At 37.2% G+C, this 19,471-nt stretch overlaps 1 protein-coding gene and 1 long non-coding RNA gene across 2 annotated transcripts in view; both read right to left on the reverse strand.

Annotated features, from left to right (window-relative positions):
- LOC119067403 overlaps window positions 1-6,756 on the reverse strand; it is a 31,040-nt gene extending 24,284 nt beyond the window's left edge. Inside the window, exon 1 of the long non-coding RNA XR_005085938.1 lies at window positions 6,600-6,756. This is a non-coding gene — a long non-coding RNA (uncharacterized LOC119067403). The remainder of the gene's footprint in view (window positions 1-6,599) is intronic.
- On the reverse strand, window positions 2,337-6,470 carry LOC119067399 (DNA ligase 4). The gene is made up of 12 exons (XM_037170344.1): window positions 6,314-6,470; window positions 6,087-6,245; window positions 5,732-6,026; window positions 4,905-5,643; window positions 4,717-4,843; window positions 4,544-4,661; window positions 4,269-4,477; window positions 4,069-4,206; window positions 3,669-3,824; window positions 3,160-3,289; window positions 2,815-3,098; window positions 2,337-2,743 (listed from the first exon to the last, which is right to left on the reverse strand). The coding sequence occupies exons 1-12, from the start codon at window positions 6,329-6,331 to the stop codon at window positions 2,375-2,377; spliced, it is 2,742 nt and encodes a 913-aa protein (XP_037026239.1). The 5' UTR covers window positions 6,332-6,470; the 3' UTR covers window positions 2,337-2,374.
- Window positions 6,757-19,471: the final 12,715 nt, after the last annotated feature.

Genomic DNA, 19,471 nt, shown 5'->3' on the forward strand with positions numbered 1-19,471 from the left:
AAGCGGGTAATTTTACGACAGAACCACTTTGTCGCATTTTCTCATGTCGCAAATTCCCGTCTCTGCCACTGTTACCCGCTTCATCGAGGCTGTTTAGTCTGTGCCCGCTAATCTATTAAGACACAATTATTTTATGTTCAGTCTGTCGATCGATTGTAATAGTCATCTGCATTACTAGGATAAATAGATGTGCCTGAAGTTAGCTTGGTACAGCTTTTTTTACGATAAATTAGGTATAACTAGGTACAGCGTTTTCCTTCCATCCCGATTGTTGTACCTAAATAGCACATAAGTTATCAATGCAATGGGATTCAGTCTGTCACTCGATTGTAATAGTCATTTGCATAACTAGGATAAATAGAACATAAGGTATCAATGGGAAAAGTGATGGTAATGGTATTTCTTGTGTGAAATTTACCAATCCAAGGCGAAGCCGAGGTCGGTAAATACGTAAGACGCCTCATTTCCATTCTTTTGGTTTGTCTTTCATTTCGTTATAGTCATAAAACGGGGAACTAAGACATAATATAAACAAATGAAGGGGCGCGAAAACACAGCACAATCCACGCCATTAGTCGTATAAATTTATACGTCAGAGAGAGTTTTTTTTCTCCTTTGTTGCGATCTGTCAGTTTTTCTATTTTGCGATATAGTATGGAAATGAAAACTAAAATTGAGATCTTTGCTGTTTTAAGTGGTTTTTCATATTTTTTTGGACCAACATGTTTTAAAATGTGTTTGCGTGCAGAAAAGGTACTGTCAAAAAATAGGTTTTTTTTGTTTTGTTTGTACGTCGCTATTACAGACGATAACTGACTGAAAATTTTAAATGGCAAGCGTGCCGATATATTATCATCAAGTCTACAAGTTAATTGCAGTTAACTGTCATCTCTCGCTACTTTTGTTGTTGCTGTTTATAATATATCGAGGGTAATTTTACTAAAGGCTTGAACTAGCATATCCTCTGGAGCTATTCAACCGATTTTCATAAACTTTTCTCCCTTGAAACCTACAAATGTGTGATTTTTTTAGCACTTTTTTTATTTACCCTGATGTTTCTGATATTCAGTAGATTACTACTCAATGATGAGTAATTTTTTTTGTCGTAACGACGAGCCATTTTTCAAAAATTTGAAAATATGGTATCATTTATTTCATCTCAGTTTCAAGATTACAATACAAGAAAAAACATCTGCGTAGCTCTAGTGTGACGAAGTCAATTTGAAAGAGCTGCGAAAAATAAAACCTTTTTTTTTTTAATAAAAATTAACTGAACAAAGATATAAAAAATCAAGATAACAAACAAAATGAAACAAGTTAAATTTAACTAAAGAAAGGGTGAGGGTGAAGGATGGATATTGCGAGATATTGCACAGTCGATAAGTAAATAACCCTGAGGATCTTTTACGGGAGAAAACGCAACTTCTTAATAATACAAGAGAGACGTTGCTACTAACATTGACAATGAGCTCATTCCAACCGACATGCTCGTCCAGCACCAAACCCAGGCACTTGACCGAGTAACACGTTTCGATCGTCACGCCATTAAACGTAAGGGCAGGCAAGTTATCGACCTTCACGTGGGGCTTGCGGAAGTGAACCAGTTTAGTCTTGCTCAAGTTCAAAGTCAACTTGTTGACGAGAAAATACTCGGAAACGACTTTGAGGTTATCGGAGAGATCTCTGATGTTATCTACAACGAGAGCAGAAGACTTGAACATGTTAGTATCGTCTGCAAAACTGAACGGCAACGACTTGAGCGGCAATGCGAACAAATCGTTAACAAAGATGATGAAGAGCAATGGGGACAAAACACCACCCTGTGGTACACCTATGGTAACGTCGGTTAACCCCACTCCTGACGCCGTTACAGTCGGTGCATTGCTTCCTAAACGACACTCTAAAAAAGTGTCTCTACTGATTTGGAGTCCAAATTTCGGACTCAGGAAATGTTTTAAAATTTATTTTTAAATCTGGTAACCGCTTCACCTTCCAGGGAATCACTAAAAAATTCAGAAATAATTGTAGATTAAAAAAAACTTACAAAATTATTTCGCCGTTTTCTCTGAAAAATGCATTTTGATTCACTGGCTCTTGTTTCATTACGGATGAATCGATTCCTAAACGGAGTGTAGTGCGCTTCGTGTTTAAGATGTACTTACCTCATCAACAATTATTCTCTCTTTTAACATAATGTCTGGGTCTGGATTTACTTCAATGACAATTACGGACGAGTGGAAGTATTGCAATCGTAAATTTGTTGCACCAATATTTGCCCTTATTTCTACTTCCTGAATTCTTATTCACAAATGAGGATTATGTCGTCAACCTTTTTAATTTCTTAATCATAATTTTAATACTGGGAAAACAGTTTTCATATTGCAAGTAGAAACGATTTGGCGCTACATTTCTTACCTAGATTAAAGCATTGCATCACCCATTCATAGCTCACAAATCGGATTTTTTCGATTCCTCTTCTACTAGCATTGTGTTCGGCGAGTAACTGTTCGACATTAAACCCGTCCGGATCCACGAATATGTGACTCAGATTGTCAAACGAATCCTTTACTTTGCCACCTCGAAATTTGAAAAACTCTTCAGCCAAATCCATTCGTTTGTTACATTTTCCCGGGTTCCAGAACAGACCGGTTGCCAGTCTAAACATATTAACCGGTTTCGATTGGTCACCCTCCAGTTCTGCTTCCAGTTGATAAATTCCGTTTCGATCTAACACGTCAAGATCCTTACATGGAAGGAAGATTAAAATTAAGTGTTCGATACGGCAGGTTCTTTCTTCTTCGATTGCTTACATACCTTCTCATCCATTGAATCAAAAACTGATTTCAACTGGCCAACCGACACCTGTTTGGTGAATGAATCGGAATACTTGTCATACTTTCGTCTAAATTCATCTGCCGTCTCGTCGGTGTAGCTCAACATGTCACTGGGATGGAATCGTATCAGCTTCTTTAATGGTATATTTACACCGACCGCCTTCATCAACCAGTTAACAGTGGCAATGTTGCACATTCTCGCTTCTTTCAACTTCGACACACGAAGCGACTCAGTAGCAGCGATGGCAACAAATGTCTGCTTTGCTTTGAAGGGAAACGGAACGTGGAAACACTTCGATCGTAAAATGAAACGGCGGTTACTTACTGGGATTCTGTACAACTTTCCCACCATGCCTCAAAATCATTTTATGGAGTTCTTCCAATGGGGGCAGATTGTTGGCCGTGTTCAACACACAAAACTCTTTGCCTTCACAAATGCGATCCACTTTCGGCACCTATTGGAGTCAATACATTTATCATGTCCGGGGCTGTGTGATCTGATCATATATAACATCTAAGACGAAACAAAAGTGTCGGACGATTGCAAGAAACAAAAGCAATTTTTTCGAATTTCATTGCTTCTGTACAGTGAACCGTTCACGGTTTGGTACCATCAGAATTTCGTTGTACGAAAACAATGGAACGAAAGGTCACACCAGTGAAATGAACTCACAAATTCAATTATGCGAACGCGTTTGATCGAGTAGAAAATTGAATCGAAACAAAAACCAGAAATTAATTATCGGCGCAGTGAATGCAACAGAAACGCAAATTAATCTAATGCAAAGAATGGGTTCCATTGAAACTGGGCCATTAAATGAGCAGTATACTCACATTGTCGTAAAGGAGATTAATGTTGCCAACGTTTGATGGGGCTGAAAATTTCGTTTTCTTATCGTTCGTCGATTGTCTTGTTCGCTTCGGTGGCATTGCATTTATGTCGGTGTCGGTAATGTGCCGCTTAACCGCTTTTTCCACTTTGTTGTTTGACTGTTGAAAATTTAATTAATTTAATTTACGCCATGATACATCATGGTGATTGATGTAGCGACGCGTGAACAGCATAAGTCTGTTTTTGAAGGAGGTCTTTCACTTACAAACTGAATGAAACGAACAAAATCTGCGTAATTCTCACTGTGCCGAACCTAAAACTTCGATGTTCAACGAAGGTTTCAGTTGAACGACAAAGTGTTTCAGTTCGTGCATAGTTTCGAGATACGATGGATCGACTCACCAAGCAAACACTTTCGTATTCCTCCAACTGACAGCAATCGTACCACGATTTATCCGTTCGCAATGATTCGATTCTCGGAAATCTTAACGTGTAAGGTGTACCGTATGAAGTACTGCTAACCAGTTCAGAGGCTCTCACCTAGCGGGGCCAAATCAGAACTTTGAGATTTTTGAGAATTAAATGTTTCGATATGATCTCACCTCGAATATAATGGAATGTTCCGGTTGTATCCAGACATCCGGTGTCTGCGATCCGAAATCCATGCCGGGCGGATTGTTGACCACCGTCGATCGGCCGGATTTTGTGTGCGCACAGTTCTTCCAGTATGGTTTCAATTTTTCGTTGATTTCGATGCGCTTTGAAGTGCTCAGGCCTGAACTTATGTTACAAACGGCCACGAATTCGCTTTCTGTGGAACGGAAATGGGAACAATTTTCAATTCGTTTGAACGCAACAAAATCTCTGACAGCCTTACTAGATGAAGAAAGCTTCTTTTGCACTCCCAGCAAATATTTGTAGATAAACTTGTTCGACGGATTGTAGTACCCACCGATGACTAGCAAGTCGAAATCAGACACCAACCCATCGATGTACTGAAAGAATTTCTTTAAATGTTTTCCCACAAAAGGTGTTGTTTTGTCGTCTTACGTCTGGCTTAATTTTAATCCAACTGGAAACACGTTTCCCCGGTGCGTATACGGAGTCACTTTCCTTGATCACAACACCTTCCTCCTTCTGATCGAAGGCTTTGTTTAGGCACTCGATTATGTGATCGCTGACGCAATGTTTTGATTAGTACAAAGAAATTCCCTCGCGGGTCAACACTCAACACTTACCTGTCTCTGATTTTGATGGGTTTGCACATAGTGAGAACGCCCGGCTTTTCATTGAAAATTGAAGCTAGCAATCGCGATCTCTCCGCATACGGTTTGTTAATCAAAGACTGGTCGTTGAAGTACAGAATGTCGTAGGCGACGAAGCATGGTCTACGCGTAGAATCGTTCGGCTGAATCGCTTTTACGTCGAAATGTTCGCCCTTTGTGTGGTAGACAAGGTGCTCCTTGTTGTAGACCATCATTTCGCCGTCCAAAATGAGGTTTTTCACCGAGACTTTAAACAAAGGATCAACGAACGGAGTCAATGAGCCGCTGGTTTTATTAGATCCAAATGAATTGAACTCGTGACCGCCACGCGAAAAGTACTTATACTCTCCGTCTTTGATGTGCATGTGAAACCGTTCACCGTCCATTTTCGTTTCGAGATAATATTCCTTGTGGCTCAACAAACTCTGAAGCTTTTCGACAGTACCGCGTTGGCAGAGCATCGGATTGCAACGTCGAAACAATTCCACAACGGATGCACTTTCCTCGTATACCTCACCATTTTCGACGGCCAGGCAAACACGTGACAGGCTACTGTACTGATTTAGGAACTCCTTTGCCGATGGGTTGAATGTCGTCAGTATTGTACCTGGCTTGACGCCAAGATTCATGTCCTTGAGAATTATGCGAACCAGCCACTTTTGGTCGATGGCAGTCATTCGTTGGACCATTTTGATGATTTCGTCATCGATTTCTGAAACAAACATTGCGGTGAGATTATCACGGCTTCCGGGCTTGTTCGAGACATGACAACGTTGTCATCATTGGGACGTGAGACTTACTCTTGCGATTGTTATTGTTGTAGCAATCGGCAATCGTATCCAAATGCTTGTTCACATCGTAGACCGTCAATGTGCACACATCACAGCAACGATTTTTCATTACATCGTACACCACATTCGGGTAATCCTTGCTCGAACATTTTGCTGTTAAGCGCTTAGCAACGTCACTTTTCGGTTGAACACCCAAAATGCGAACATAAATTTGTCCGAATGTGTACGTTTGGATGCCGTATCTGTCTCTGTCCACGTCTTTTTTCGGAATTATTAAACGGAGCACGGGATAGATGCTCGAATTCTGAAATTCGAAATCATTTTATTGGCAACGGACAGTGCAAAGCAGTTGTTTGATCATTACACAATCAACGTTGGACTTGGCAAATGTGTCGCGAAATTTGGCGAATTTTTCAAAATATCCAGACAAAATCGCTACTTTCTTTGCGTGTCCTGCTGTATTTTGAATCCGTTCCAGGGTACTAGTGACGGTACTGAATAGGATATTTGCCGATATGTTGGCCTGGACAATTGTGCAACAAATTAGAATGTTGGAAATGCTGTCAGGATGGAAGAATGCGGACAACAAACCTTTGATAATTCATCCATTATGACTAGACACTTTGGAGAACTCTGTTTTCTAAATATAAATGTTTCCCGAACCTTTTGATTTTGATATACGGAATTTCACATTGTTGGTAAACAAAAACACAAGAAAACCTGCTGAACAGATGATGGTGTACGTCATAAAAACGTGTGCGTTCATTTTCGATAAAATGGGTTGGTTCTATGATAATTGCTAGATGGCGCAGTAAGACAAGCAAGAAATTTAAAAATTTGTTAAGAGTAACGGAGTTGTTTTTCTGGCGGTCCTGACTATACAGTGTTCAAAGAGCGTAAAAACAGGGGAAAAAACCAGTTAAATTAACTGATCTCGATGGGTGATACGTCAAAGTTTGTATGAAAAAAGGGGAAAAAACCAGTTAATTCAACTGATCTCGATGGGTGATATGTCAAAATGAGAACTCTCTTTGAACACTGTATACAGTGTTTAAAGAGATCGATTTTTGACCACTTTGTTAAAACTGGTCTCGGGGTCACACGTCAAAATGAGAGAAATCACATACAAATTTAAACTGGGCTCAACTCTCAATTTCTATTTTCATTGATGAATATTTGACAGCTGACCTCGAGACCAATTAAATTTAACTGGTTTTCGCTCTCCTTAAACACTGTATAACTCAGAAACCTTCGCATCTTGACGCATGGAATATAAAATAAAAAAAGAATAAAAGTAAAGTATGGTTTCCATTCAACAAAAAGTATTCCGTGAGAGAGCGAGCTGTCAAGTAACGTAAGCAAAAACATAAAAAAAATTGTCTCTCACACGGAGTACTTTTTTGGTAAGTGGAAATCAAGGCGACATCTACATCAACTTGGGGAGGTCACGCAGATCGCAATTGTATTACATCACTTATGATGATTTTACATGTAAAAACATTCACCACATCATCTCGGCCATTTTATCATCAACTGTGGTGTGTCATCCGCGTATCTGTATCTGCGTGACATCCCAAAGTTGGTGGTAACTAATTGAGAAACGGTGGTGAGTATGTTTGAAATTCTGGTTTGTGTATTGGTCTGTGATACGAATTCACACCGAGCTGTTACGACTATTTGTGTCGAAATCCTGCAGGCAAGACTGGCAAGATCGAAAATAAGGCGAGTAGTTGGTGCCATCAGGAACCACTGCAAGCTTAACGATCATCTCCACAGAATAGATCTTTCTATCGATCCTTTCTGTTCTTGTGGCTTGGCACCTGAGACTGGTGTGTATATTATTAGGAATTGTTCCCTATGTACCAATCTCGGGATTCACATCTTCGGGTATCATGAACTCGAAGAGATGGCAATGCAAGTTCCCCTAATAGAATTCCAAAACTCTAATCTAATCTAATCTATACTGTCTGGATAATGACTTGCGAGGTAACTTGCTCGTACATTGACGTGTACTATAGCTTAATCTCAAACAAGAATTTTATTGTTGTCAAATATCTCGCACTCCAATTCCTATTGTTAGATCGTGCTAGATTTACAAGCTCGTTTAGTGGTTTGGCTCAGTCTGATCGTTTTGGTTTCCCAAGAAAACAAAAGACGTTATTTAAACACAGATTAAGGAGTTTATTGAAAATGGTTCTGAATATAAAATAACTTAACGTTAATAATAATCTTAGTAAATTGTTAGAAGCTAAACACATTCATTTATCATATGTTTCACACATTGCATTTAACGAGTTTAAATTTGTAATTTTTTTTTATTAACATTTATAATTATGATGAATTTGTGTAATTTGGGTTTTCTTATAGTTACATAATAATATGCTAAAAGTAGGGCTAGTTCCTAGGAACTGATTTATTAAAATTATTTAATTTCAGTTGGTTTTTTCATTCCACATAAAATATACGCAATTTTAGCGATTTATAATTTCTTTCTCACTTCGATTATGCAACGAAACTACAGTTTTTTTAAATGTTTTAGTTGAAGATAATTAATTTAAGGGAAGGTTAAAGAGATTGACAGTGAATAATTGAAAATAGTGCCATCTGTCTTTCAGTCAAAAAAAACGTTTGTGTCAAAGTTCCAGACAAATGTATCAAGACCATATCGCTAAATTCTGAACAAAATAGATGCAAAACTATTCAATGAGGCAGTTGTACAACTGCTCCTTGAATATCGGACAGTTACAGCCGAACGTACCTTCAAAATATTCCATATCCTACATTCAAGAAACGTTCCGAAGCCATTGACCATAATTTTCAAAACAGCAACTTTCGATTTCACTATTGAAGTAAATACCTCCATAAAATATTTCACTGTGGTCTAGCATTGCAAACCAAATTGACAAGATTATTTTGAAACTGTTTCCACTCTCTCACATTATTAGATGGGCCACAAAAATCGCGATAAACTTTAGGTTCACAACACAAATATTTTTCCAAACAAACATCGACATTGAATTCCATTTTTTACATAACGGCTACTATGATTTTCTTCTTCGTTTTCTTTTAGCTTTATTTTATAATGACTACTATGATAGCAAATAAAAAATTGAAAATGCACTCTGGAATCACTTCCAGCTAACCGTACCCAAAAACATTCTCAGTCAATTTACATAGCAACATGTGGACCCTAATCTGCCTAAAATTTTCATTTTTTTCATGCCAACGAACAACAGAAATTCGCATTCGGTGTAATCTGCACCGCTATGTAAATCAGCAGTAAAGTTCTATTTTACTATCAATTCGTACCTATACGTACCAATCCGTACCAATCCGTACCAATTCGTATCAATTCGTACCTATACGTATCAATTCATACCAACTCATACCAACTCGTACCAATTCGTACCTATATGTACCAATCCATACCAATTCGTATCAATTCGTACCTATACGTACCAATTCATACCAACTCATACCAACTCGTACCAATTCGTACCTATATGTACCAATTCGTACCAATTTGTGCCTATACGTAGCTATACGTACCAATTCATACCAATTCATACCAATTCATACCAATTCGTACCAATTCGTACCAATTCGTATCAATTCGTACCTATACGTATCAATTCGTAGTTATACGTACCAATTCGTACCTATACGTACCAATTCGTACCTATACGTACCAATTCGTATCTATACATACCAATTCGTACCAATTCGTACCTATACGTACCAATTCGTATCTATACATACCAATTCGTACCAATTCGTACCAATTCGTACCTATACGTACCAATTCGTACCTATACGTTTCAATACGTACCAATTCGTACCTATACGTACCAATTCGTACCTATATGTATCAATTCGTACCTATATGTATCAATACCAATTCGTACCAATTCGTACCAATTCGTACCTATACATATCAATTCGTACCTATACGGACCAATTCGTACCTATACTTACTAATTCGTACCAATTCGTACCTATACGTACCAATTCGTATCAATTCGTACCAATTCGTACCTATACGTACCAATTCGTACCTATACGTACCAATTCGTACCTATACGTACCAATTCGTACCTATACGTACCAATTCGTACCAATTCGTACCTATACGTACCAATTCGTACCTATACGTACCAATTCGTACCAATTCGTACGTATACATACCAATTCGTACCAATTCGTATCAATTCGTATCAATTCGTACCAATTCATACCTATACGTACCAATTTGTACCTATACGTACCAATTCGTACCAATTCGTACCAATTCGTACGTATACGTACCAATTCGTACCTATACGTACCTATTCGTACCTATACGTACCAATTCGTACCTATACGTACCAATTTGTACCTATACGTACCAATTCGTATCAATTCGTACCTATACGTACCAATTCGTATCAATTCGTACCAATTCGTACCTATACGTGCCAATTCGTGCCAATTCGTACCTATACGTACCAATTCGTACCTATACGTACTAATTCATACCTATATGTATCAATACCAATTTGTACCAATACGTACCAATACGTACCACTTCGTAGCAATCCGTACCAATTCGTACATATACGTACCAATTCGTACGTTTCAATACGTTCCAATTAGTATCAATAGTTACCAAAACGTACCCATATGTTTCAATACGTATCAATACGTTTTAATACGTACCAATACGTTTCAATACGTACCAATACGTTTCAATACGTACCAATATGTTCCAATTAGTATCAATAGTTACCAAAACGTACCAATACGTTTCAATACGTACCAATACGTTTCAATACGTACCAATACGTTTCAATACGTACCAATACGTTTCAATACGTACCAATACGTTTCAATACGTAGCAATGCCTTTCAATACGTGTTTAGACACTGCATACTTGATAAAGTACTACCACATTGTAACGTTCTGATACAACTTATAGTAAATCGCCAGTAAATCGCCGGTGAATCATCGGTCAATCGCCGGTGAATCGCCGGTCAATCGCCTGTGAATCGCTGGTCAATCGCCTGTGAATCGCCGGTCAATCGCCGAAGAATTACATGTGAATATCCGTGAAATAGCCGGTGAATATCCCTTACACCGTGACAATAATTTATTTTCTACCATCAGCTGACGATGCTAATCGGCACCCAAAAATTACATGGCCATGAGATAATTGCGTCTGTTCACAATTAACCGAAAGATATTTCTAGTAAGAAATGTGTGTACTTCTCTCTCCCATTATGTTTGAGAAATGGTACAGCGAATTGAAGTTTTCGTTTCATTTAGAAAAACGGTTCATCACACCATGCACACAAAAAGAACGTTGCGCTCACCTTTGTAAAAAATAGCTATTTTGTCAGAAAATGTGCCTCAAGTGCCAATCGGAACGTACTTGTTACCTAATATCTAAAACCCATTGATCGTAACAGCTAGACATTGGTTGTACAAGTAGAATTAATTACACGAATCTACGTTGTTCCCTAAACGACATCACATATTCAAAGAATAAAAAGCACACAACACCGTCAACAGGCTCGCCCTACTGAATAACATTTACAGATGAGCGCTACGAATATCACATGGAACACGAATGTGTGTGAATTATTTGGCCACAATGGGTTCAGTTATTTTGTTATGCATCGTGTCTGTGTGACGTCATGCATGCTTTGCTTTGTGTATGCTTAGTATCGTTACACTGACGAAAAACGAATACTGATTTTCACCTCATTTTCTTGATAAGGCTAGCACATTACCTCTGAGCCAACTCGTCCCAATCATTTATGATTCTTTGTGTTTCTAAATAAGAAACGGTTTCAAAAAAATCTTGTCAATACAATGCCATCGGCAATGTATTCCTGTACAGTTTATGAGTGCGCTTACGCTCCATTACATTAAAAGCCCAAGCACAAAGTTTAGTAAATTATTAGGAAAATACAATGAGAAATGTATATGAGCAAAATGTTCGTTCATTTAATTTACTGAGACAATTCAATGTTTTCGCTGTTCATTCTGAGATTACACGTATCGTTCTATACGATGTTTATTGACGGCGCCCACGAATGTAAATTCAGGACTTTATTTGTTTACGTTGTGGACGGTATATTTTAGGCAATTTCGGGGATTGTAGCCCGAACGAAATGAGGGCGACAAGCGAAAGTGCCTAAAATATACTGTCCAAAACAGGTGCGTATACAACTTTTCATGCTGAGGGCCTAAATTACAAGAAAAATTCCGTAATTTACACACAAGGCATGAAAATAATATTTTCACATTAGCTACCACGTATTGAAAATCACCTTGCTAACAATTCACTAATGTGTGTGGGTCTTCATGCACTGAAAAGGAAGAACTCTTTGGCTGATGTTTTCAATTACAAACTTACAGCCAGAAGGCTTTATATTGACAAGATTTTTACCACATTGGTTGTGAGTGTTAGGAAAATAAATAACACTCACAACCAATGTGGTACCTTAGAAATGAGGATAATACCCGATGTTTACATTTTTGAAACTGTTTTCATTTTGGAAACATAAAAGGATTGACTTTTGTTAGCGAACAATTATAAAAATGAAATCGAGTAATTTCATGTGCAAGGCGTAGATTATGCGTTCGTCTCACACCCTGCCACAAATTTTTCATTTCACATTTTTTGTCCACAAGGACACAACAACAGTGAATTATATCATTTTGCCAAAAAGTTTTCTTCTCAGAGTTTGTGTGTACTTATACTGTAAATTGGTACAAGCACACGAGTAAAAATGTATCAAAATATATTGCCCGAAGGCTTCATATTGACAAGATTTTTTCGAAACCGTTTGTGACTAATATTTAGAAATGCAGAGCATAGTAAGTGATTCAAACTCGAAATTGTTTAGCGAATAATTACAAAAATGAAATCGTGTAATTTCTTGTGGTCGATCAATCTAAATTTTCATGAAGAAATCATTGCGGATTGTAAATATTAGATACTTTATATGTGCAGATTACACCGAATGCGAATTTCTGTTGTTCGTTGGCATGAAAAAAATGAAAATTTTAGGCAGATTAGGGTCCACATGTTGCTATGTAAATTGACTGAGAATGTTTTTGGGTACGGTTAGCTGGAAGTGATTCCAGAGTGCATTTTCAATTTTTTATTTGCTATCATAGTAGTCATTATAAAATAAAGCTAAAAGAAAACGAAGAAGAAAATCATAGTAGCCGTTATGTAAAAAATGGAATTCAATGTCGATGTTTGTTTGGAAAAATATTTGTGTTGTGAACCTAAAGTTTATCGCGATTTTTGTGGCCCATCTAATAATGTGAGAGAGTGGAAACAGTTTCAAAATAATCTTGTCAATTTGGTTTGCAATGCTAGACCACAGTGAAATATTTTATGGAGGTATTTACTTCAATAGTGAAATCGAAAGTTGCTGTTTTGAAAATTATGGTCAATGGCTTCGGAACGTTTCTTGAATGTAGGATATGGAATATTTTGAAGGTACGTTCGGCTGTAACTGTCCGATATTCAAGGAGCAGTTGTACAACTGCCTCATTGAATAGTTTTGCATCTATTTTGTTCAGAATTTAGCGATATGGTCTTGATACATTTGTCTGGAACTTTGACACAAACGTTTTTTTTTGACTGAAAGATAGATGGCACTATTTTCAATTATTCCCTGTCAATCTGTTTAACCTTCCCTTAAAACAACCATTTTTACGCATATCACACCAAATACCCTTGCAACGGTTTTCGATTTTCCATCATTAATTTGCTCTAAATCATTCAAAAATATTTATCGATTTCGTTATACTTAAAAAAGTTTCGTGTCTTCTACTTTTGAAATGTTGATTCCATTTCTAAAACAACAGTCACTACAATAGGCTGCCAAATTATATTTCCATTTTTGTTTTTCTTCTGTGCTTTGTTGAAAAACAAATAGAACAGAAGCTTTTCTTGGAAGCGTTCCGTTTTCTTCTGCATGAAATAAATCTATTGACTGCAGGGAAGAAATTAAGAAGACCCAACCATTTTAGTCCAGATAATTCTATTCATTCCACATGAGTACAATATTAAGTAATACGATGATATTATGTACACGTACGTACAATGCTCTCGAGAGAGCATTGGTACGTATGTACCTATATTATATGGGTTTGTATCAGCCAGCACCTATTTTCTGCAAGACGTTTTCCTGAAATTGACTACAGTTTTCTATAAATTTCGTCAATTTTCTAAAGTTTCTGCAAATGTTACAACTTAAAGAAATTGCAGAATTTTGTAGAATTTCTAAAAATTCTATCAATTTCTACAAAATCCTAAAATTTCTTCAAATATTCTATTTTTAAATTTTGTAGAATTAGTAGTTTACACAGTTATTGCAAATTCTAAAATTTCCAAAAATGTCTAGAACTTTCTAGAATTTCTAAAAAAAACTGTAAAATATGCCCTGGTTTGTATGTATACGTAATGGTAATGTCTATGCCCTGCCCAATGGATGTGGAAGATGTGGAATGAATAACATAAATTGAATCGGTATTGTTTGACTTTATCCCCGTTCTATAAGCACTAAAAGTATTAGGAGGCGAATAGAGGGACACGATACAGATCGTCCTGACCAATTTCGCCTTGGTTCTAGCTGAAATATTTTGTTCTTGATTACATTCTGAATCACACACACATTCTATGTCCAGCAGAGCATATTTTCGAGAATTGAAGTTTCTTGAAATCCTCGAGAAGAATTTTCTAGATTTTTCCAGAAACTCAGAAAAATTTAATTCTAGAAAATATGCACTGTACCATATAGCACTGTTCCTAGCGCGAACACTCATTTTTCAAACGTCAAAGAGCCCCCCAATTTTCAAACATGTATGCGATTACGATTGCATGTGTTGTGTGTTTTTGTTCACACCAAGAAATCATGACCACTGTCTTTTCGAAAGAAAGGACCTATGTTCATGCTAGGAGCAGAGCTGCAACTTTACATAAATAAAACGGTGCGTTCTGTGTGCCGACAAGTTGTAACATTTTTATAAACTAAGGATGAAGTTAACAGTATTTGGGTCAATGACACTGCCAAATTGACCGCAAAAACGGAACAGAACTTGCAGAACAGAACTGTTGTTTGTTTTTAATTTGTGGTTCCACAAGAACTCCGTAAAATGTTGCTTGTAATGTTTTTAAGTGCTGGTATTTGACAACACGTAAGCGTTGCACTTTTAAACATGCAACGTAGTTGAACATTTTAGTTCTAAATTCATTTCTGATCGCTTAACTCTAAATATATTTAAACTCAGACTCAGATGGCATAAAGCGCAGCACTGCTCCTAGCATGCTAGTAGCAGGGCTGTGCAAAAAGTTAGCATCTGATATCAGACTCAGATCCCTCACCATTTTAGTCAATTTAAATTCATGCTTTTTGTGTTTCGAGTTCGATTTTAAATTCTTAATTTCAAAGCTTATTTTTACATGCGAGCGTAATATTTTGTAAGTGAAAGTATACTCTCCCTACAACTGACCCCGTTGGCTTAACCATTAAATATCAAGTATTTTATGCCGGACAACCCAACGCGACGCTTTTCTTTTTTTAGGGCAAAATCGTAAGAAATCAGTAAGAAATCTAAGAATTTCAACAAAATTTCTTGGTTTCTGGATCGGTCTAGGATCGGTCTTGTTTTTGGAATTTCTTTTTAATTATTCTGCTTGCTTTTTACCAGTTAGGTACCAGCTGATTGCGAAAATGAAAATATTTTGGAAAATTGGAATAAATGAAATAAGAACTTGTGAATGACCAAGGTCAAAGTCTTATCACCTTAAGATTTTGAAGAATTTTCAAAAGAGTTTCGGAAGCGAACTGAGAATTATTCAACAAATTTCCAATGTCACACTAATCACACTAACTTTATTTGCAATTAAAAGAAAGTTTTTGATAGAGGTCGGACCAAAAAATACCATCGCGGCAATTCCGAATTATTTGAGAAGCCGTGAGTCTTAAACCAATAATATTTTAACTCTGAATTTAATCCTGTACATGATTCGAGGTAAAAACGATACGTATAGCTTTGAATTGTTTTGTTGACCCTGGTTGTTGGTTCCGTCTCGGATCAAGAAGATTTCAAAATTTAGATGCGTCGGTGGTTTTTATTGAGATTATAATCAAGATGCCACAGTTTAGATAACCATTGAAAACGTTATCGACTGCTTCAGAGAAGCAACATTAACAACGCACATAAAATGTTCAAGGGTTCGAAGAGTTCATCATTCCTTGTAAACAAAATTTGAATCTGCTTTTCATTATCCGTTTGAGTTATAAACTTTCAACGAAAAATAACAATTTTAATATTAAAATGTTTGGCTGTGTCCCGCAATATTATTTAGTCAATACATTCTCTCCTCTGAATTATTTATTATTAGCAACCGAAAACTTTTGGTGTGTCTGTCTCGTCAGTGGCATACATTCCTTGCATTGATTTACAAAGTCACTCAAATCGTCTGAGAACATAATTAATAAAGAAAATAAAAACGGTTCGCTTGACATTGGTAATTTATTAGGGTTTCATATATGAAACTGTCTGCTTTTATGTACACCGTTGCACGGTGATGGCTTTCGATTCAAATGTCTACAATTTTGGATTTCCATTCATAAAAGCAATATTTTCTGAATGAATGCCAACAAATTAAGTCTCAAGTTATTCTGATTGATATTGCTGAGACAGTCAGCATATTTATTGCGGTGATAATATCGCCCGATTTAAATCCCCAGTCATATTCAACAATATCTTATGAAATTTCTGTGTGACTACTCATCGGAGATATAAAAAAAATTTAATTTTGAAATTCTAAAACTTTGAATTCATTTCTGAAAATATCATCAACTTGCGTACCATCATCAGTTCCACTGGAAATGATTTGATGGAAATCATTCGTCGGAAATTTGGGATCGTTCACAGATGACGTCGTCACAAGAAATTAGTGGAATTTTTCTACCTTCGCGACAGATGCTATGCGAAAAAGAGCACTTCCACTTCGTAAACTGTAGTGTGACAACGACAGAATTTTTAGATATTTGGCTTCTGTAACGAGTCATGCTTGACTAAATACATCCTCCCTCGCTTTGTTCACATTGATCACGTTTCTCCGAACACTTTATCTACGCCTCGACAGTGACGTCAACTGTGAACGCTGTAGCATAAAAATACCCAGGAGTCAGTTTAGTCTAGGCACATTAACAAGTTAATTAAACCAATGATTTGGGTTGGATTCGTCCATTCATAAATAAGCCGTTAGCGATAAAAATCGACTTGGTGTTTAGCTAATGAAAGAAATGTCTTATTTTGACACTAATGTGTTTGAATTGAATGAATATTATAGTCAACCCTCGCAATAAACCATCAACAAGACCTTTTTCGTTATTAATTTTATGTTTCTCTCTATAAATACTACCATTGAACTGATAAAATATTTTTTTTTTTTTTTGAAATTAATGTAATCATTCATTGGATGTGTTCCTATCGCGAGACTGCAACGGTAAAATGGTTTTCGTGGACACACAAAATAACGACTTTACTGATGCTGATTATATTCGAAATGTTGAAGAACTTTAGGTTGAACAAAAGAAGCTTAAAGAGGAATTGAAATAAGAAAAAAACGTTTACACAACAGTGAGTACCTTAATTATCTTTATAAACGAGCCGTCAGAACAGTCGGAGCGTTTGCTGCGACTGAGCCCCGTACAAACCCGTACATCTATTGCGCACGTGACCCTACTTCGTCCGTCGCCCTACTCTTACCGTAAGCCTATTGCGCCCGTAAACGTCGTAAAATTCTTATGCAATGTGTACGTCTTAAAAATTGCGCATAGCGCAATTACGAAGCCCCGTACGACGTTCCTTTCAAAAGTAACACAAACTACACTTCCCACTGATCAGTGATTTTGGAATTATCATTTTCACCGATTTATATTGATTTTACAAAAATCCAAAATGGCGGCCGACGGCCATTTTGTTAGGAGGTGGAAAGTACAACGGCTGCTTTACATTCGTTAGTACCTTTCAAACAAAAACAAATTCATGAAATTCGGTTAAATTTTACTCGAGATATTAACAAAAAACACCACCTTCACTGTACGGCCGAGTAGCCACATATAAGCTCGCTCCAAGAGACCTAGCTCACGCTCCGGTAAACCGAATTTCATAAACTTTTTTTTCCCTGATTGGTACGGTCAATACCTATCTAATAAATCAAAATCCATCTAAATCCGTTCAAATATGACTAACCTACAAGCAAAAACGGCTTGCCGCCCTGTACCTAGTTCACACCAAGGGGTCTAACTCACGAGTCGGTCATCCAATTTCCATAAACTTTTTTTTTGTGGATAGGTATTGTAAATACCTTTCATTTGATGTATCAGTTACAAGTGTAGCCTTTAAATGGCCAGAGAAATCTTTGGAAAACGTTAAAGCACTTATGGGGCCCCAGCTCTGGAGGGGTCGACCCAAAATCGCCCATCTTCGAACTTAGCCTCACTATTTCAACTACCTTTCAGGGAAAAAAAAAATTTTTGAAATCGGATTTGATTTACTCAAGATATCGACGTGACAGACGGACAGACGGACAGACGGACAGACGGACAGACGGACAGACGGACAGAAGGACAGACGGACAGACGGACAGACAAAATTTTTATTGCGGATTCGTTATCTATGAACATAGGCAAACACTTTGCCCTTACCGTCTGCTTCGAATTCCATCAATTACACACGGCATCGTAATCCTATAAGCCCCTTCGTACTTCGTACGGGGCTAAAAAATTCTCAGCCTTGCAATTTTCGGTCAGATACCTCTTTCGATAGGATCGTATTCAGACTCCATATTGTTGATGAACTCGCTTCATTTATTAAATTTTTTGTGCTTCGAATTGTTTACGATGTAGTATTGTCTAGGGTAGGTCATAATTTAACTTTGATTTTTTTTTGCGAAAAACTTGACCCCTGGTTACAAACGAAATGCAACATACATGCAACTCGGGTCGACAGAAATATTTTGGATGTCGCTTCAGAGATCGGCCGTCAGGTAGCCAATCAAGACACAAGACGAATTTTTGATTTTCGTGGTGGTAGATTGAAGGTGCATATAACGGTGAATGATTTATCTGACATATCCGAGATGGTATCATTACTATAGGAAACCTCGGTTGGTCTGTAGCGGCGCCACAATTCTTTTCAGTACCTGCGCTCTATTTTCTTGTGAAATAACTTCATCCCGGTAAATATCCATGAAATTTCTTAGCAGTGAAGTTCGTTCACGAAAAAATAGATCGCTGACGGTAGTAATTCTATGATGAAATGTACTAGAAATGTACTAGAAAAATGTAATAGAATTTTACAAAGATCTATTACAATCGAACCTTAGTTTCCAAACAGCTTTTCCCTATTGACTCAACAGCTGAATGAAGCTTCAATTTGGCATAAGCACTATCATGTACGAGAGATCTCCAGTCGATATGTCTAAGTCCGTTACATTCCCCAATCTAGAGTCTAGACTCTAGACATAAAAATCTCATTTAAATTCGTGTGATGTATGCCCGAATAGTTAAGCTCATGCGGAGAATCTAGGAGAGGCTATCTTTTTGAAATGACTTTAAACGCACTCGAGCACTCGCTTTTTTCAAGGTCGAAACCTGAGATTTTTTGTGGTAGTAAGAAATTGGTTCAATCTCGCTCATGCCAGTGAAATCGTTCGCTGTTTCATAAAA

This window comes from Bradysia coprophila, assembly GCF_014529535.1.
Source record: "Bradysia coprophila strain Holo2 chromosome X unlocalized genomic scaffold, BU_Bcop_v1 contig_12, whole genome shotgun sequence".
Classification (NCBI taxonomy): domain Eukaryota; kingdom Metazoa; phylum Arthropoda; class Insecta; order Diptera; family Sciaridae; genus Bradysia; species Bradysia coprophila.